The sequence below is a fragment of the Moesziomyces antarcticus genome (genome assembly GCF_000747765.1).
Source record: "Moesziomyces antarcticus DNA, scaffold: scaffold_v10005, strain JCM 10317, whole genome shotgun sequence".
In the NCBI taxonomy this organism is placed as follows: Eukaryota; Fungi; Basidiomycota; class Ustilaginomycetes; order Ustilaginales; family Ustilaginaceae; genus Moesziomyces; species Moesziomyces antarcticus.
The window spans coordinates 471,292-490,515 of record NW_014639005.1 but is presented as its reverse complement, the minus strand read 5'-3'; the positions used below and the strand labels follow the sequence as shown (position 1 = coordinate 490,515).

Here is a 19,224-nt window from a genome sequence, read left to right as displayed (position 1 = left end):
ACCCGGCTATAGCATCATGACCTGCAATTGGCGGCTCGATCAGTTGAGGGGAAATGCCAAGATGCAGTTTCCGGCTGGGGATTTGACATTTGCCACAAGTGGGTGCCGTGTTTGAGCTGTCCAAAAGCTGTCGCGCATGTGGAGAAAGATGGCGTGGCCGAAAATCGGGTGTCACGCACAGTCCACCCCTTTGCGCCTTCTTCCCACCGCCCCACCACATCCACCTTACCGGCACGATGTGCGCACCACCACCACAAGCATGACCGACACCTTACGAAGGCACTCTGCCGAAGTGCAGGACGCGGGCTCGGCACGGCTGTCTGCGTCGATCCGGCTGCGACCCGTGACGGTGCGCTTCACCGAGCCGGGCGTGCGCGATCTTTCGCTGCTGCTGCACTCGCTCATTTCGCTGCGTTCCGTCCCAAGCGCCGGCCCTGCATCTCGTGGAGATGTGCTGTTCGACGCTGCAGACTCGCAGGTAGTCGAGGAGCCGCACGCAGCACCCGCCGCGAGCGAGGTCATGGCGCTGCTGGCCGAGACCGGGCTGATGGGCGACGAACGCGTGCGGGCGATCAAGGCGCACATGGAGGCCGTCCGCGACGGTGTGGCAGGCAGACGGCTACGGCTGATCCATGCGGGACGTATGCTGCGCGACGGTGTCGGCCTCGTGGGTTATCTCGACGAGCTCGATGCGCGAACCCGCGCCCAAACGCGGCAGGGACTTCGACACCTCGCGCTCGATAAACACGCCCGCCGTGGAACGGCACTCGATGCAGAGAGCAGCGCAGAGAGCAGCAACGACGAGCAGCAAGACGAAGAGGAGGACGAGCGGGTTGAGAGAAGAGAGATGAGCGTACGCCAACTCGTTGATTGGCTTACGGATCTGCAGTCGCATCAACATTCCGTCGACAGCATGGATGGTGCGTCAGCGAGGAGCTCGGGCAAGGGCAAGGGCAAGGCACGGGAGCCGGTGTGGTACGACGAGGTTGTGCGTGTGGTGATCCGCACCGCTGCACCTGTCTACCTTCAGTGCTCTGTCGGCGACCTCATCCCGCCCTCCTCCTCGCCTCCTGCGCTCATCGAGCCCGCGAATCCATGCATCGATACGGACGCGGACGAGGGAGAGGAGCGACGCGGCTTCAATCGTCTCCTGGACGCGGGCCTTTCGGCGGAGGAAGTGGCAGAGATGCGTGCACAGTTCCAGCAGACGCAGCGCGTGGATGCGTACGACCTGATCCGCTCCCGCGAGCACGCCGCGCACCTGCTCGAGCTCGAGGAATCCTGGATGGACAGCTTTGGCACTGCTGCGCCGGCCGAAGAAGCCTCGGCGTCCTACACCTCGGTGATGCACGGTCTGCTCGTCGGCTTCTTCCTCCCGCCCCTCATCCCGCTGTTCTGGTTCCGAGACCGTCCACACCCCAGCAGCATCCCCACCTCTATAGCGCCCGACACCGACGACCTGGACGACGAACAAAGCGCTGCTGCAGAGCACCACGCCCTCACGCGCGAAAACGTCTTCTCCACCACAATGCAAATCGCCATCCTGTGCGGCATCATCGCAAAGTAAGTCGCCCACCCCCCCTTTTTTGCCGATCTCATCCTCCTCGCTGCCAGTACTGACACAATGAATTCGCTTTTGGCGCGGGCAGCTTGATCATGGGCATGTTTCGATTCATCTGGTAGACGCATGCAATTTTTCGCTAAGTGTTGCTGGCAGTGTTGCCGTTGGCGCCGGCCGAGGACGAGATGAAGCTCATATCGCTAAAGAGCGACTCGCCGAGGAAGCCGTCGAGCATTCCAAAGTCCCAGTCGATCTCTACGCCCATTCCGGCCGCACTGCCCATGGCCTCGTTCAAGTCGGGCGCAAAGCCGTTACCCGCCCCATCCATGGCGCCGTGCGGGGCGTGAAGATGCGCGGTGTACTCCGGCGCAACATCGCCCGATACAGGGGTGAACGACTCGAACGCAGACGCGGCGTGATGCTGCTGTGCGGCGTTCAGGGCGTGCTGGCCATGCGCGGGTGTTGAACTCGACACGAGTGCGGTCTGTACACCGCTGGGACCCGCTTGGAACTGCATGAGCTGGCGCAGGAAGTGGTGGTCGCTTTCGCTCGTTGCGTCCTGGCCTGCCTGCGTCGGCGCCACCACCACTCCACCGTGAGCCACTGCCTCTGCCGCTGCCGAGCCACTGTGCCCCGGCGCATCGCCATTCTTCACATCGCCTTTCCCCCTTCCGCCACCCGTCGCCGCGCCTGTGTTTTTTCCGCTGCGCTCCCTGCTGCCCGTGCGCAGTTTGGCGTTCTTCCCCTGCCTTGCGCCCTTGTCCTCGTCGTCGCGCGCGCGCTTCTTGCCCTCTCCACCCTCGTCCCTCTCGGGCTGTTTGTTCTGCTTGGCCCTCCACGCCGACTTGGCCTTGGCCAGCACGGTAAACAGGAAAAACGCATAGCTTCCCGCGGCCGCCCTCCTGTGCGGCGTAGCCTTGCCCGCTTCCTCGCACACCTTGGCCACCTTTTCGACCATCTCGAACGTGTACTCTGCATCAATGTCAATGCCCAGATCCTCCGCCTGCGCCGACTCGCGCTGGGGTAGCGACTTTACCTGCAGACTCGCGGCGCCCGCCGAGGTTGAAATGAGCCCGACGATGCGCAGCGCAAAGATGGCGCAGTAGGCCGGCGTGACGACGGTCGAGTTGTGGCCCCAGAACAGACCGTTGGGCACCATGGTCGCGACGAAGAGGCCGAGGTACGCCATGCAGCACGCATACGCGTCCTTGTAGATCGGCCGGAGCACCTCGAGGCCCAGATGGCTGCACTTGAGCGCGATCGTGTCGAGGATCAATCGCGCATACCAGTAGTACAGCTTGAGCCTCTGGATGCGCGACAGCGTCGGGGGCAAATCGGGCTTGGCCAAGCCCGAGCCGGCTGTGCTGGATTCGGATGCCACCGTCCCTGCGGGTGAGGTTTGCGCATCGTCAGCCGAGATGCGAGGCGAAGGCCCCGTCCAGGTCGCCAACCACGTATCGAGGTCCGACGCACAAATACGACGGAAAAGCTCCACCTGCTTGGCGGTTCGCTCTGCCGGCAGATGGGTTGCCGAGACATCGACAAAGTTTTCGAAGAGCTGCGTGTTGCGCAGCATCAACAGGCGCAGCTGCACCACTGCCACCATGGCCCTATCGCCGGGCAGCGCAAACTTGTCCAGATGCCAGTGCGCACACCCCATCACCACGGGATCGTTTGCCAGCGTAGGCCTCCTACCCATATGCTGGCTCATGCTCGTCTCGAACAGCCACAAATTGAGCCAGGTCCTCTCCCTATTCCTCAACCTCCTCGCCAACCCCGCATCATCCTGGCGATTCATCGGCCTTGTAGCGATCCTGCTATTCATATCGAGCTCGCTTGCGATGCGGATAGCGAAACCCACATACGCCCACGCCTTATCCTCGGAGAGCGTGTTCATCTGCGGATGGTACGCCGCGAGAATAATTAGCGCCTGCGGAATCTCTGCATTCCTGAACCCCTCCATCAGAATGGTCGGAAGCAGGTTCGAGCGGATATGCATCTCGAGGTCCGCCGCGATCTGACTCGCCTCGACGCGGTACTTGGCCGCGATCCAGCACGTGCAGCTCAGCAGCAGCGCGGACGACGAACGCACATAGTCGAACGTGTGCAGATGCGGATCGAGCAGCGTGAGCGCCGGATTGATGTACTGCATAAACACGGCGTACAGACTCTGCGCCTCGGCGAGCGTGAGGTAGCCGCGGTCGATGGGATCAAAGTGCGCCAGATTGTCGAGCTTGGTGGTGAAGAGGCCCATGTCGAAGAACGCCTTGCCGCGCCCGGGGCCGAAGCGCGACACGGTGTTGGTGGTGGCCGAGCCAAACGCGGTGGCGAACAGGCTGGGCTGGCCTGCGTGGTCCGGCCGATCGCGCTTCGCCGAGGAAGAGCCGGTAGCCATGCCAGCCCGATCGGCTGCCGAGTGCGTCCCCGCCGTACCCGCGACAATGCCCGTCGAAGATGCTGATTTGGTGTTGGCTTGGTCTCGAGCGTCTGCGCCGCTGGCGGAAGCGGCGTCGTCGGCATCGTTTGGCGAAGCGGCGTCGTTGTTGTCGGACGAGGTGGCGCGGTCGGAGGGATCGTTGGCCGAGTCGCGGTCTCTTGCTGCCGAGTCGCTCGCCTGGGCGAGCAGCTTGAGCGGATTGGAGAGCGTGGGCAGGCCGAGATTCTCGGGCTCGTCTGGGTCGTCGGAGGTGGGCGTGGCCGAGGCGATGCTCTGCGGCGTCTGGAAGGTGGCCGAGGTGGAGCGCTGGCGGAACACCTCCGAGGGCCGGCGATGCACATGCACCGGCGGGTCGCGGTAAGCGTTAGGCCTGGGCGCACGCGGCGAATGCGCGGGCGGCGACATGGCATTGGCGGAGGACGATGAGAGATTGGCGTTGCGAGCTGGGTCCGCAGCCTTCCAGTACGCATCCGGAGACGACGCGTCTTCCGAGTCGGCGACGCCGGCCCGCGAGATGATCCTGTGCACTGCGGCGGCGTCGGGCGACTGGGAGCTGAGGGATGCGACGGCGATCTTGTTCTTGGAGAAGTGCTCGAGCGCGCGGCTGAGCGAGTCGACGGTGCGTTCGAGCTTCTGGATCTTGGAGCTGTCCGACTTTCTGCCGCGCTTGTGCGATTTGTAGAAGCACTCCTTGCCGAGACGCTTGCAGCGCGTGCAGAGGTCGCCGCCGGAGCACTTTACCTTGGAGAGGCGGCATTCCATGCACGAGATCTTTTTCTCTGCTGCTGCTGCTGCTGCGGCTGCATCCTTGGCGGCGGCGGCTGCGTCGGCGTTGGGGTTGCGAAGGGTGGGGTCGTCTGAAGTGGGCTTGGGCGGCGCGGCTGAGCCCGAAGAGGTGGAGGGGACGGAGGCAGAGGAAGGCGAATACATGCGGTCGGAGTATCTGTACTGTGGTTGTTGTGGGTGCATGGGGCGATGACCAGCGGCTATGGGAGCATACTGATGCTGCTGCTGATGGTAGGGGCCAAAGGAGTGTGCATCGGGATAGTGGTTGGGCTGTGGCGAGGGCGAAGACTCTGCGGCGGCGGCGAGGTGGTAGAGGCCGTCGTGGTAGGCCTCTGGCTTTGGCGATACCATGTTGGTGCAATGGATGCGAAGGATGGTGTTGCCGATGAAGCCAGGGATGAATGGATGGCGAGAAGGAAGGCCCAGCTCCAAGTCGAGCGAGCGACAGGGCCAAAGGCGAAAGGCCGAAGCGGAGCGTCAAAAATGAAGGGTCCAAAGTCGCGCCGCGCTGCTGCTTCACTCTTCCGCTCGGCTCAGCCTTTTCCGCCTTGGGAGCCGAGGGAGCGAGCGAGCGGTCGGGATGCGTCCGTGTTTTTGGCGTGAAATTGCGCCGGCTGTACTGTGACTGTACTTTGCCCCGCAGCTTGGCCTTATTGTTGGCTCGCACCGCAATGAAGCGCAGTCATGCCATGCGTCACGATCCGCCATTCTTGAGAGGGATGCGGCCGCCATTGGTTATGCTGCAGCAGAAACGTGCGCTAGACAGGCGGCGCAGGCACCGGTCCAATTGGTCAAACAAGGAGGGTGGTGGCCTTGGGTGCGCTGCCAAAAATGAGCTCCGCCTCGGCCAATTGGGTTGCCGACTGAGCCAGACGCGCTGCCGTGCTCGACTCGCAACCTAACATTGCTATTTTGTGCGGCTCGGGATGCGGAAGTGCGCGACTGAAGGAGACCCTGAAATGCGCGCTGCTCCACCTTTGCTTCTTGTCGAGCGGCAGTCAAGTCAAAGCTCTCGCACACACTCTCTCAAACATGGCCGCTGCGATGGCTTCGGGATCGTCATCGTCGAGCGCCAATGCGGGCCCGAGCGACTCCAAGAAGCTCGCCATCACATCGCAGCTCATGTCCGGATTCAAGCCGGCCAAGGTGTTTACGCAGTATACCACCAAGGGCACTTCGATCACCTCGGCCTCTTTCGACGACACGGGCGCATTCTGCGTGACGACGGGGCAAGACGATCACATTCAGCTGTACGATGTGCGCACGGGCACGCACAAGTCGACGTGCGCCTCGTTCAAGTACGGCGCCCACCTGGCGCGCTTCACGCACAGTGCGCACGCGCTCATCTATGCGTCGACCAAGGAGAACAACGCGATCCGCCAGTACAGCTTCAAGACCAAGGCGTATGTGCGCTACTATCTGGGCCACGAGAAGCCCGTGGTGTCGCTCCAGATGAGTCCGCAGAACGACACGTTTCTGTCGGCGAGTGTGGACGAGGCGGTGCGGCTGTGGGATCTGCGCTCACCCCACCACGTCGGGCACATGAACGTGCGTGGACATCCCGTCGTCGCGTACGATCCGTCCGGCAGGGTATTTGCGGTGGCGATCAACGAGCGCGCGACGGTGCTGCTGTACGATCTGCGCAAGTTCGATCAGAATCCGTTCGAGGTGATCCATCTGGACGACTCGGCGGCGCTGTCCAAGGTGTCGATGCCACCGCGCGTGCCCGTCATCACGTCGCTCACGTTCAGCAACGACAGCCAGTACCTGCTGCTGGGCACTTCGAGCGACGTCCACTATGTGGTCGATACGCTGCCCGAGTCCGGGCAAGAGGCGGGCGTGGTGGCGAGGCTGGTGGGGCACGAGGGACTCGAACGCGCCTCGGGCACGGCCATGGGCATGGTCGCCGAGGCAGGCATCAGCGGGCAAGAGGTGTGCTGGAGCCCGGACGGCAAGTGGGTGCTCTCCGGCTCGGCGGATGGCTCGGTGGTCTTTTGGCACATCGACCTGGACGAGGCGCGGCGCAACGAGTTCCGCAACCTGCGTCCGCGCTTCAAGCAGTCCGGCCACGACGCCACCAGTCGCGTGCTCGCCTTCAATCCGCGATTCGCTCGTGAGTGGGAGGCTCCACCCCAAAGCTTCTCTTTGACCATACTGACCCTCTGCGTTGTCGCTCCGCTTGATCACAGAGTTCATGAGTGCCGGAGCGGAAGTTGCATTCTGGCTGCCCGAACTGCCAGAAGAGGTGTAGATGCGCACGCAATGCGATGCACTTTTCGATGTTAGGGCGTGAGTGGGCGCTTGGGTGGCGGGGCGGTGCGGTCTTGGCTGGGCCGAGGGGGCAGCAGCAGGGACGCGAATTTTTAGGCTTCTTGCGTCGGAGCGCGTGGCGGTCGGTCGGCGTTGGCCCGTCTGTGTGTCTCAAAAAGAAAAAGGGTTGAATTCAGAGCAGGAAGAAAAAGAGGGCGGTGGGGGCTGCCATGCACGTTTCCACCGTCCGTGCAGCGCAGCGCAGCGCAGCCCAGCCAGCGGTCGAATGAGCGCCGAGTCGAGGCTTCTCCAGATAGGCAGCGCTTAGGGGTCCTTGCTGGTGGTCCACCTGGGTATCAGCGCCTCTTCCATTTCCACCATCGCCGCACGCCTCTTTCAACTGCTCCTCGTGCGACACGGCTGCTGTAGATACGGCGATAGAATCGAGCACACGCCCCCAGCTCTGGCATCCACTAGGTGCAGCCAGCCTCGAACCTCGAACGCGGCTCGAACGCGCGGCCCGTTTGCCACACGAGATCTCTCGCAGCCGCTGGTCGTCTGCGCATCTTTGTGCGAGATGCTGTCCACGCTGACGGACGGCGCACGACGCGCCATGAACTCGACCGTGCACGTCGACTGGTCGCTGTACGGCGGAGCCGAGCGCACCTCGCCACCCACCACCGCGCCGCGTCCGCATCTGCGCTCGCACGTCTCGAGCACCTCGTCATCGTCCACGTCGTCGGCACGCAACTCGCGCGCGTCCTCGCCGCAGTTCTCGCACACCGCCGACTCGTCCACCTCGTTCACCAGCGACGACGACGATGCCCCTTCCAACACCGCGAAGCACGAGCTCGACGACGCGCCGCTGCCCGACGTCTCTCGCGCGCAAAACACCATGCTGCCGCCCGGATCGCAGTCGGTTAGCGCACAAGCTACCGACGGCAAGGCGTGGATGCCCCGCATCGCATCCACGGACCAGCAAGATTTCCTCTGGATGCACACCGAGGAGCCGCACCGCTCGCGGCGCATGGCCATCCTCAAGGCGCATCCCGAAGTGCGTCGGCTCATGGGCTACGAGCCGCTCACCAAGTACGTCTCGCTCGGCGTGCTGCTGCTCCAACTCGGCCTGGCGGTGTATCTGGGCAAGCACACGTCGCTGCATCCGTTTTCATGGCAGTTCCTGCTTCTCGCCTACGCCGTGGGAGGTACGGCGAACCAGAACACGTTCCTGGCGATCCACGAGATCACGCACAACCTCGCCTTCCGCGGGCTGCGCGCCAACCGTGTCTGGGCGATTCTCGTGAATGGCGCCATTGGCGTGCCGTATGCTATGGCGTTTAAGCCGTACCATCTCGAACACCACAAGTACCTCGGTGAGGACGGCACGGATACGGATCTGCCCACGAAGCTCGAGAGTGTGCTGTTGCGCAACGTGCTCGGCAAGACGTTCTTTGCCACGTTCCAGATCTTCTTTTACGCGCTGCGTCCCGGCTTCGTTCGAGCCCAACGACCGACGATCTGGCACGCCCTCAACATCGCCTTTATCGCTGTGCTCGATGTTGCACTTGTGCGGTACGCGGGATGGAGGGCGCTGGTGTATCTGTTGGAGAGCAGCTTCTTTGCGGGCAGTTTGCATCCGTGTGCAGCGCATTTTATCGCCGAACACTACATGTTTGGCGGGATCCAGCAAGAGACCTGGTCGTACTATGGACCGCTCAACGTGCTGGCGTATAACGTGGGGTATCATAACGAGCACCACGACTTTCCCAGCGTGCCATGGACACGGTTGCCACAGCTAAGGAAGATGGCACCCGAGTTTTACGATGTGCTGCCGCGCCACACGAGCTGGCCCATGGTGACGGTGCGGTTCATCTTGGGCACCGACTCCGGGCTGTGGGCTAGGATCAAGAGGCCCAATCGAGACGCGTTGCGATCGCACGCCAAGACGCAGTAGAGGTATCATATTTCCATCACAGAGTAAGAGAATTAGAGCATGTAGGCAGCCGCAGCTACGGCGACGAATGACATTGCTGCCATAGCAGTGAGTGGCTTGGTATCGAAATTGGCCAGAGCATTGCTGGAAGCACCTGCAGCCGAGGCGGTGGTGGATCTTGGTCCCGTATAGGTAGTTGCGGCATTGGGAATAGTCGTGATCTGACCGTCTAGAATCGAAACCGTGTTGGTTCCGGTGAAACCTCCGGGAATGCCAGTGGAGATGCCGGTGGGGGGGCCTGTTGTGGGGGTGGCAGCCGAGATGCCCTGCGAGTAGTGCGTGTTGAGCGAAGCGAGCGTCGACGACTGTGCAGCATCCGTCGCCACGTAGTACGGCGATCCCGAAGCCGACGATGCCGCACCCGGAGTGAACACCGCTGTGGTACCCGTCGAAAGCCCTCCCAGTCCCGAGGGGAATGTAGCGACAGATTGACCGTTGCCAACGTTGATCGTACCGGGCACTCCGGCGGTTTGGCCATACACGCCCGCTGCACCCACGAGAACTGCACAGATCCACTTCATCGTTATCGTTGTGGCGGGTGGTGATGTGTGGGAGGGTTGGTATGAATGAATGAAGGGGTATAGATGAAGATGGTGTCGGGTGGGCTGGATGGACAGCCGCCGAAAAGGGAAATTGCGAGAGCAGCGCAACGGCGTGGTGGTGGATGCAGAAGCGGGGCGCCAAATTTCGAGGATCTGCGTTATTCCCCGCCTCTGCTGGTCCAGCCTTGTCCTGCGCCAATCGCCGCATTTTTCACGCACCTCATCCCAATTTCCCCCCGCACACGACCCCCTCCCCCCCGCGGTCCAGGCACACACCCAAATCGAACATTCTCCCTTCCCACACCACGCACCGCACTTGCCACACCGTCCCAAACCCCAGCATGCACTCTAACAAACCACGCTTCTTTTTTTCACAGTTTGCGGGCCGGGTGGGTTGTCCTTGGCTCTTTTGGCTCTTTTTACACTGGCGTGGCGGAGGCGCGCATTTCGGCCATCCACTTTTGCTTCTCCTCAGCCAACTTGGCCGCCTGTTGCGCGACGTACTTGTCGTGGCTGAAGTAGACGTTGGCCCAGAAGAGCGTCGACATGACAATGAACACGGCCGCGCTCGAGCCCCACTGGTACAGACCTTCGTCGCCACGCACGCGCCCCAGCTCGTACGCGTCATAGCACGCCTGTTCGAGTGCGAGCGACATGACGTCCGTACTAAACTGCTCGCGCACGCGCCTCTTGGCCGCCTCTGCAACCTTTTGCCTCTGCTCATCCGATAGTCGGAGGAGTGCACCGATCGAGACAGCCCAGATGGGCGCAGATGCATGCCGCAGCAACCCCGTACCCGTGTCGAGAGTCGGTTCGCTGTCGGATGAGAGCGACAGGTCGATGACGGTTTCCGTCGGTCCGCCCGTGTTGGTGGCAAGGACGGGCACACCGCACGCCATGGCTTCGAGCGGCACGATGCCGAAATGCTCGTCCGTGGGCGTGTAGAGCAGCATGCGCGTCGCACCGTTCAGCAGCAGCGTGTGGATCAGCGCCATCGGCAGCGAAGGCAACACCACCACGCTCGCTCGACCCAGCTCGTCCGCCGAAGGCGCCGTAGTGGGCGTCTCGAACGTCTGGCGGTGATAGCTCATCACCACACAGCTAAGACCTAGCTCGCCCGCCTGCGCAACGAGCTCCTTGAGAGTCGCCACATTGTCGCCCACGCGCTTGTCGTATCCACCCACCAGCACGAGCCGCAGCGGCTTGTCGCCCGCCACCGCAGTGGCAGCACGCTCCTTCTGCGCAAGTGCAAACGCCTCGAGTGCAAGCGCGACGTTCTTCTTGGCCTCGAACCGGTTGATCGACAGCAGGGTGGTGCGCGCTTCGTCGGCACACAACCGCGCGATCGACGCACGGATGGGATCGCCCATCGCCTCGGCCTCGTGCTGCAGCTTCGCCACCGCCTCCGCCACGCGCGCGCGCTCGAACTGCGCCACCTCTACGCCCGGATAGCACACGCGCGGCTGGCGTCGCAACCTAAAGAAACTCGTGGTAAACTGGGCCGAGGTGAACTTGGAGTTGACCAGGATCTTGTCTGCATAGTCCGTCATGCCCTCCTCGTACAGATCAAACGGCAGCCTATACAGCCTGCGCAGGATCGAGGGGCCGGACTCGCCCCGCGCATGCGCCTTCTGCATGGCGATCGAGTTGCCAATCTCCTTGTCCGGAAAGTGGCAGTAGTACAGCACGCGCGTCGCGAGCAGGATCTTGAGCCACGGAATCCCCGCCGGCAGCTGATCAAAAAAGAACAGATCAAACCCGGGGATGGGTGGGGAGCTGGTAAGCCGCGTCGCAATGAAGCGCGGCAGTGTGCCCGGATAGTTGAACAGCATCACGGCGAGGATCAGCTGCCACACCAGGCTGAGCTGCTGCAGGATCGCACAGGGCAGGTGGAACGAGCCGAGCACGGAGCGCGGAATGTGCGTGTGCATCACCTGCACCTTGAGCGTCCCGTCGCGCGTGGGTTCGAAGCAGTGGCGTGCGTCGTGGTGCGAGGTAAAGATGACCACTTCGTGGCCCAGGTTCTGCAGCGATAGTGCCGCGTCGACGACGAGCTTCTCGGCGCCACCGATGCCCAGGTCCGGGTGCACAAAGCCGATGCGCAGCTTCTTGCGCGGCGAGTGCACCGAGTTGGCCACCGCGGCCGACTGCCGATCGAGCGACATGCTGAACGAAAGGGCAGAAAAATGAGATAGACGGTAGTTGGTGGGGTGGTTGGTCAATGCACGCATTCCACGCGCGCCTTCTTGGTCGTCGGCCTGAACCTCGGCTTTCGGAGATCGGCGTCGGGGCCTCAAGGCGCATTTTTGGTCAGCCTCCACACGTATGACAGGTTGCCTTGAGCTGTCATAGCCACCATCCACCTCGTCCTCATCACACAGCTGCCTCGCCATGGCGCCCAAGAAGGCAGCGGGCTCAGCAGGTGGCTCGCCTTCAAAGGCGACCCACGCCTCGCGTGCAGCTGCGCTGCTCTCCAAAGCACGCGCACAAGCCTCGTCGCACCCAGCCGCCTCCACCTCTCGCGCCTCCACCACCCCTTCTCCGACCAAGCCATCTGGCGCCGTCTCATCATCCGCGATCCCGCTACCGGAGCTGCTCAAGACGCTGTCGTCGAAAGGCGGGCTGACGATGCGCGATGCGATGGCGGTGGCGGGTAAGCTGATCAATGCGCGCGCCAACACGCCCGAGGCACTGGCGCACATCTCGCTCATCATGCTCCAGGATATCGGCATCGAGTCGGAGGAGCATCGCAAACGTGCAGTGCTTGCATTCAAAGGCAAACGCGCCGCGGGCTTCATTGCCACCTCCCCCGCTACCTCCTCGGCTGGATTGGCGCCCGATTTCGGCACGTTCCGTAAGCGACGACGTGCTGATGACGACGAGACGCTCGGAAGGGAGTATGGCAACGTCGCTGCGCCGTCCGACTCGCGTGCGCGGCGACCAGTCCAGATCGAGTATACGTTCAACGAGGTGCTCGAGGCCGATGCCTTGCGTGGTCGATATGCGGTGGTGAATCGCGCGCCCGTCATGACAGCATGGGCCGTGGTGCTGTTGGAAAGGCTGGGGTTTAGTAGGCGCGAGGCATTGAGTCTGGCGCACTGCTATGTCAACTACACCAGCACCATGCGCGGCATCAGCCTCGGCATCATCCCTGCGGCGGAGAAAGAACGCGCAGTGCATACGGTGGGCCCGAACCAGCCGCACTTTGAGCTGATGGGCGTCAAGATCCCCGTGATGCACATGCAGGACGGCACCTACCGCGGCATCAGTGCCGGCGAAGTGGTCGGGCCCGAAAAGGCGTTCAGCTACATGCGCAAAGCAATGGCCCAAACCCTGGCCAGCGTCGTTGGCGCCCTGACCCTGCTGGCGGATAGCTTTATGGAGGAGCAGGCAGGAGGAGAGTATGGAGGCGAGTATCTGAATCAGAGGGGGTACGAGCTGTATGCCGAGTTCCGACCGGGGACGGCGGGCGAGTGGGGGAAAAAGGGTAGACTGTGGTACGATAAGATCCTCGCGCTCCGAAGAGGGTGCGAGGACGAGCTGAGGGAGTGGAACAACAAGCAGGCGTTGCTCGAGCAGGACGGTCCGGCCGAAGAGGAGTGGGCCGAGGACGTCGAACGTCTCGTTCAGGAGGAGTTGGACAAAGAACACGCTCAGCATGCCCAGGTTAAGGCCGAAGTTTCATCCACGAAGCAAGAAGCGGAGACGTAGTCTGCACATCCATACCACGTCCAGCACGACAGAAGCTGTAATCTTTCATGGCTGTGTGGAATCCAGACGTTGCGCTAGCCTCTCGCGCGCTCCTACCCACGCCCAAGCAAGTGATGTTTCCGGTCAGCTTTCGGCAAAGATACCTGGAGAGCGGGCGAGCGGGGGCTACTTACGATCTCTGGCGCGGTGTGCATAGCCCTGGAACGTGACGCTGCCTCTGCTGCTGGCGATGGATTCTGCGCCGTCCGGTCGATTCGCAGTAGGCACAGGCGCAGCGCTGCCCAACCCTGCGCCGGGTCTGTATATCTTTGTCTGCACGATCTCGGTGGTGCCCTGCCTGCCCTTGCCGAGTCCCTCGCCCTGCGTCCATCCCATCATCCTCAACAGCTTGCTGCCGACATTCTCCTCACCGACGCGGCGTTCGGGCGCCGACTGCACCGTCTCGCCACCGACCGTCTTGGGCGCGTCAAATGCCTTGCCTGCGCCACTGGCCGCGCTGGGAGGTGGGGCTTCGGTGCCGAAGACTGCGCGTCGCTCTGAAGCGCGATCGCGGTATTGTGTGGGTGCGGAGGAAGCCGCCGTCACAGCGATAGCATTGTCGGCCGGGGTGGTGAGGCTGGCGAGGGCTTCGAGCTTGCGCGCGACACCTTGACGACACGTGTCCGCGCTGGCGAGGTTATCGCGGTGCAGCTGCGACTCGCTCTCGTGCCGAAACAGTGTATCTGCACTCTTGAACTTGCGCTGGCACAGCAGACATGCGATGCGCCCAAGATCCTTGTAGTCGTACCGAGCCAGTGCCTCTGACGACATCTCCATCGCCGAGCTCGTTCGTTCCGACGACGGCCCAGCTTCGGCCGAATTCGATGCCGCAGAAACTTCATGCAGTTCGGCCTGTTTGCGATTCCACTTGGTAATGTCGGTGGCCATGCGCTTGGTGGCTGCGGTTGCGCCAGGCCGCGATACAGGTGGCTTGACCGAGGCGCCCTTGGGAGTCGCGGGTGGCTTGGCAGGTGGAGTGGCATCAGCTCGTGGAAGCCGTTGATCTGCCCATGGTACCGAACTACCCGAGTGTGAGAGAGCGCCAGGCGACCTGGATCGGCGCCTTTCTGCGCCACGCCAGCTTTCGCTCCGATCGAAAGCGTGCACATGATCGTCTCGGTCCACGTAGTGCGTTGCACGCTGCAGGGTCTGCCCATGCTGCGGCTAGTGATCGGCGAGTATCAGAGGCAGATGATCAATGTTCTCGTCCCAAAGCAAGAATCGCAGAGCAATGCACAATGTTCCGCCTCGAGGCGGACGGAGTCTTGCGTGCTACCCAGCTGTGCATGCTCGCCAACTTACCGTTGAGCCGTGCGACATTTGGGCTCGGTCCGAGTGGGAGATAGGGCTGTCTCGCGGGACTAGTGGCCAGACGGACGACAAGGTGCCATGATGGAGGCAGAAAGGCAACGAGTGGAGGAGCTCTTCAGGGTCTGGAATAAAGTCGGCTGCAGCCGTGCAGATGCGAATTTTTGAGAGTGTTAGGTCCGCTCCCAACGGCGCTTTTTGGCCGCTCAAAACATGCGCCAAAACGGCAAAGCCAACTCCACCTTCGCAATCCTCCCTCGACCTGACCAACACCGCCGGCTCTCGCTTCCCGACATCCATCGCCATCGCCATCGCCATCGCCATCATTTCCCAACGGTGCAAGGACCGCGCGCTGGCCACCCGTCCTTCCGCCACATGACCAACAACATGTTTGCCGTCTGAGCAGCGCTACATTGACTCGCACTCGGATCGCATTGGTGTCGCTCTTCCACAAGTGACTGCGACCATCGCGCCGGGCACCATGCACGCCGGGCAGCAGGGCGCACGCGCACCAAATACCGCCGCTGGTGCTGCTGCTGCTGCTCCTTCCACATCGCTATCAGCTTCCGACCCGTCTTCATCCAGCCGCGGTCTCCATGGTCCACCCAACATGGCAGGCATAGGCGCAGGCAGATCAGGCGCTGCATCGTCATCCTATCGTTCCTTTGGGTCCACCGATTCGCGCCCACACTACGACACAAGAATGCAGTGGAGCACCTCCGACTCTTCACACCAGCTCGACCAGTCACCTGCGCATGCGGCTCTGTCCACCACGCCTTCCGCCTCTTCTTTTGATACCCAGTCCCAGTCCCGCTCCTTCGACATCGTCAGCATGCCATCTTCCTCCTCGCTGCATACTCTCCCGTCTACACTCTCCCTCGCCGCAGCAACGTCGTCTCGCGTGCCGTCCAGTGCCACGTCGTCCTCCTCTTCCTCGAGTCACCGCGCCATCACCGAAGCCGAGCTGCTAGCCTTTGTCAACGAAAAACGCCAAACTGCAGCCATCAAGTCGGCATCGGCTGCCTCTTCAGACGCCGCCCGCTCGCATTCCAAGGACGCCTCGGACACCACCAACGCGCTCGATACCCTCGACCTCTGTCATAAGCGCATCGATCGCGTCCCCGATGCGCTCGTCGACCTCATTCAGCACGACGTCGTCCGTCTCGCTTTGGGCTACAACCACATCACCAGGCTGCCCGCCAGCTTCGCCGATCTCCACAGCCTCCGCTACCTCAACATCCGCGCCAACAACTTTGCGCACTTTCCCGACTGTGTCACCCACATGCCCAACCTCGAGATCCTCGATCTTAGCCGAAACAAGATCCGCGAGCTGCCGCAGCAACCCGGCCGTCTGTTGTCGCTTCGCGTGCTCTCCATGAACGCCAACCGCCTCACCGAGCTGCCGCTCTGGGTAGGCAAGATGAAGCACCTCCGCATCCTCAAGCTCGACAACAACCCGCTCGAGTGGCCACCTCCGCACATCTCAAAGATGCCCAACGTCGCACCGCCAAAAGCGCCCGGCTCGTCGCGCTCGTCGTCGGCTGCCGAGAGGGACAAGGCGAAGCGCTTCGAGGACCGTCAGATGCTCGTATGGATCGCCAAGCTCCGGTCCTGGATCAACGATCCGGAAAACCAGCCGGATCAGAACACCCTCGCCGCGTCCGCATCTACGGCCGATGCCTCGGCAGCCATGGCCACGAACGCCGAGATGCCATTCGACGCGACTCCCCAGCCAGGCACAGACGATACGCGAGCGACGCAACTGCCCGAGAGCTCGTCTGCCTCTTCGACCGATCTCATCTCGCTTCAGGTACACGTGCCAGAGAGTGTGGCAGCTGCCAGCGAACAAATCGTAGATACCGCAAACGCACATCCTGCTTTGTCACATCAAGACGTCGCATCAAATGCAGCCGTCACTTCCAATCCGTCGACGACCTCGGGTCCATCGCAAGTCAGCGCAGGGCTGCTGCCTCCCCTGGTGCCTCAGCCTTCGACAAACACCGAGACGGCAGAAGCGGCAGCAGAGGCCGGATCAACAGAGCATGAATCTGAACAAGCACGGATGCGACGGGATGCCTTGAACGAGCAGCCGCTCGCAGATCCTGTGACGCCACATACGGCAAGGGCGACACCAACGGCGTCGACGCCCATCACTGCCACGCACCGAATCGCCGCCATGGATGCCGAGAATCGCTCGCACGGCCGCAACAATTCGCATTCGGTAGTGCACGACATGACGCTCTCGCATCAGATGGAGGGGCGTCGGTCGCTCAAAACCAAAAAGTCGCTCCCGGATCTGCGCAAGAGCCACGAAGACATTCTGATGGAGCGAAGAAATGCTTCCGCCGACCAGTTGGTCGAGCAAAGTTCGTCCGAGTCCAAGGCACGCGGTCAAGACCAGCAGATCAAGGATCGATTCCAGCAGACCGACCAAAACGCGGCTTCGCTTGCCACACCTGCCGCCGAGTCGGCATCCGCATCGGGCTCGAGCGCAGCCATGCTGCCGCCGTCCAGGAAGCCCTTGCTGCAGACGCGTCGCATGCCTCGTCCCAGTCTCGGTGGCGCAGCTGGCACTTCGACACGGCCGGGCGTCGAAGGAGCTGCGAGTGGCAATGCCGGCGGAGGACTGCGCAAACTCAGTCTGCCCACGGTCGGGGCCACCAAGGCTGCAGCGGATGCGGCTGCGGCGGCGCTTGCGGCTCGAGCAGCCTACGCGCAGACGCCGCCGCGCTTCGACGTCGGCCACGGAAGGATGTCTTCGGATCGCGGCGAATGGCCGTCGCGTGCTGCGTCGCCTACGCTCAACGGTGCACGCGCTGCTGCGGACCACGAGCGCAACAGCTACTTTCGGCGACTCTCGACGCTCCCGCCCGCAACGATCTCCAAGGCCGTACCGGCGCCCGTGCTCAAGTTCGTCGACGGTACGCGCGGCGTTCTGTTTGCGCTCTCGCAGATCCACGCGGCCATTGGGCAGTTCATGACGCCCGTGATCGACGAGCGCATCTCGGGCCAGTTCCACCGCCTGCTGGATATCTCCAACGGCTCGGTGGCGAATCTGATCAATGCGCTGGATCGGTTCGACTCGCTCTCGCGGCGCGGCACGCCGGATCCGGCGGTGATCCGCGGCGTGCTGGTGACGTGCAAGGACTCGGTGATCACGTTCCGCAAGCTGGTCAGCGTGCTTCAGCTGCAGCTCAGGGCGTTGCAGAGCAGCTCCGACGTGAGGTACGCCAGGACGCTGCTGCTCATGCTGTACGGTAGCATGGCCGAGGTGAGCAATAGCTGGACCGAGATGGCGCCGCTGCTCGAGGCGGTGCAGCCGTATCTGACGCAGGCGGATCAGGAGGCGGCAGGCGAGGTGGAAGGCAGTGCGACGCCGCCGAAAAAGCCTACGCCGCCATCGACACGCGCGGGGAGCTTGAGTCAGAAGAGCACGAGCATTCCCACCGGCGTCGCAGGGATGCTGCCGAGCATTGCCGAGGCCTCGACGCCGGTGAGGTCGGGGACGCGGCCGCATATGACGCGGGGACCGAGTCGAAGAAGACATGCGGGGTCGTTTAGTGCACAGGATCTGGCGCAGGGCGCGGCGATGACGCCGAGCACGAGCAACCAGCCGCCGTTCAATCTCGGGGATCTGCAGGCGGCGTCGGCGTACAGCACGCCCGCGCGCGGCGCGCGGGCTCGCAGACAGGGCAGCTGGGGCAATAGCGCCAGCAGCACGGCCACATTTGCGCAGTCCGACTCGGATCGCAGCGCCGTCGAGCAGCCCAGCACGCCGGTCGGGGCGGTGCTGCAGCGAGGCGTGCACTCGACCCCCGCGATGAGCACGCCCACGTCGAGACAGAAGCGCTCCGGCTCCAATGCGAGTTCGGCCATGGACGCGCAGCACGTGGGCGGGACGCCCAAGAGCCACATGGGTACGCCGGCGACACCGGCAACACCGGCAGAGGCAAGGAAGCACGCTGCAGCGCCATCGACCGGTACTGGCGGGGTGGGCAAGAGCATGCAGATGCCGGTGGCCGACACCAAGATCACGGTCGACGACCATCTGTTGGACATGGTGGACAACATCACCAAGCTGTCGGCGCGGACGTGGTCGATTCTATTCGAGCATCTGCGCACGGCGGGTGTGGACAAACGCAGCGGCGACGACGAAGATGCACCGGCCATCCGCGTGGATGCAGCCGAGGGAGAGGAGGCATCGGTGGAGAGGCTGCGTGGGCTAAGGGATCTGGCGGGCGAGACGGACGAGTTGACTTCCCAGTTGAGGTCGACGTATCTGCGTGCGCGCGAGCAAGAACATCGCGAAGACGACGACGAGACGAGGACGGAGGCTATTTCGCAGGCTACCGCAGCGGCGCTGTTTGAAGAGTCGCACCAGTTTGTGAGGAAGATCGTCGAGACCTCGACTATGGTCAAGGCGATCTCGGTGGGACACGAGTTTCCAAGGGAGTTGCGGAGGGGGTTGGGGCAGGTGGCACAGGCGTGTTCGAATCTCACCGTGTATCTGTTGTGGCTCAGCCCAGCACCTGGTGCCTAGCGCCATCACAAGGATCATCTCAAAATGTCATCTTTGCTCTTCAGCCCCACAGCATTC

The 19,224-nt window shown here is 62.7% G+C and overlaps 8 protein-coding genes across 8 annotated transcripts; 4 read left to right on the top strand and 4 right to left on the bottom strand.

The window, feature by feature from the left end:
• Positions 1-259: 259 nt before the first annotated feature.
• On the top strand, positions 260-1,567 carry PAN0_005d2650 (uncharacterized protein; the record flags this gene model as incomplete). The annotated part of the gene is made up of 1 exon (XM_014801890.1): positions 260-1,567. One exon carries the CDS (start codon positions 260-262, stop codon positions 1,565-1,567), a length of 1,308 nt encoding a protein of 435 aa, XP_014657376.1.
• A 133-nt stretch (positions 1,568-1,700) lies between these two features.
• PAN0_005c2649 (uncharacterized protein) lies at positions 1,701-5,135 on the bottom strand (the record flags this gene model as incomplete). Its single annotated transcript, XM_014801889.1, has 1 exon — positions 1,701-5,135. One exon carries the CDS (start codon positions 5,133-5,135, stop codon positions 1,701-1,703), a length of 3,435 nt encoding a protein of 1,144 aa, XP_014657375.1.
• A 681-nt stretch (positions 5,136-5,816) lies between these two features.
• On the top strand, positions 5,817-8,988 carry PAN0_005d2648 (dihydroceramide delta(4)-desaturase; the record flags this gene model as incomplete). Its single annotated transcript, XM_014801888.1, has 4 exons — positions 5,817-6,897; positions 6,974-7,029; positions 7,290-7,387; positions 7,464-8,988. 4 exons carry the CDS (start codon positions 5,817-5,819, stop codon positions 8,986-8,988), a joined length of 2,760 nt encoding a protein of 919 aa, XP_014657374.1.
• Positions 8,989-9,020: 32 nt separating this feature from the next.
• On the bottom strand, positions 9,021-9,548 carry PAN0_005c2647 (uncharacterized protein; the record flags this gene model as incomplete). Its single annotated transcript, XM_014801887.1, has 1 exon — positions 9,021-9,548. The coding sequence occupies one exon, from the start codon at positions 9,546-9,548 to the stop codon at positions 9,021-9,023; it is 528 nt and encodes a 175-aa protein (XP_014657373.1).
• A 440-nt stretch (positions 9,549-9,988) lies between these two features.
• On the bottom strand, positions 9,989-11,734 carry PAN0_005c2646 (glycosyltransferase family 4 protein; the record flags this gene model as incomplete). Its single annotated transcript, XM_014801886.1, has 1 exon — positions 9,989-11,734. The coding sequence occupies one exon, from the start codon at positions 11,732-11,734 to the stop codon at positions 9,989-9,991; it is 1,746 nt and encodes a 581-aa protein (XP_014657372.1).
• A 226-nt stretch (positions 11,735-11,960) lies between these two features.
• On the top strand, positions 11,961-13,280 carry PAN0_005d2645 (uncharacterized protein; the record flags this gene model as incomplete). The annotated part of the gene is made up of 1 exon (XM_014801885.1): positions 11,961-13,280. One exon carries the CDS (start codon positions 11,961-11,963, stop codon positions 13,278-13,280), a length of 1,320 nt encoding a protein of 439 aa, XP_014657371.1.
• Positions 13,281-13,325: 45 nt separating this feature from the next.
• PAN0_005c2644 (uncharacterized protein) lies at positions 13,326-14,639 on the bottom strand (the record flags this gene model as incomplete). Its single annotated transcript, XM_014801884.1, has 3 exons — positions 13,326-13,372; positions 13,454-14,483; positions 14,622-14,639. 3 exons carry the CDS (start codon positions 14,637-14,639, stop codon positions 13,326-13,328), a joined length of 1,095 nt encoding a protein of 364 aa, XP_014657370.1.
• Positions 14,640-14,840: 201 nt separating this feature from the next.
• PAN0_005d2643 (RAM signaling pathway protein) lies at positions 14,841-19,167 on the top strand (the record flags this gene model as incomplete). The annotated part of the gene is made up of 2 exons (XM_014801883.1): positions 14,841-14,963; positions 15,034-19,167. 2 exons carry the CDS (start codon positions 14,841-14,843, stop codon positions 19,165-19,167), a joined length of 4,257 nt encoding a protein of 1,418 aa, XP_014657369.1.
• Between the last annotated feature and the right edge of the window lie 57 nt (positions 19,168-19,224).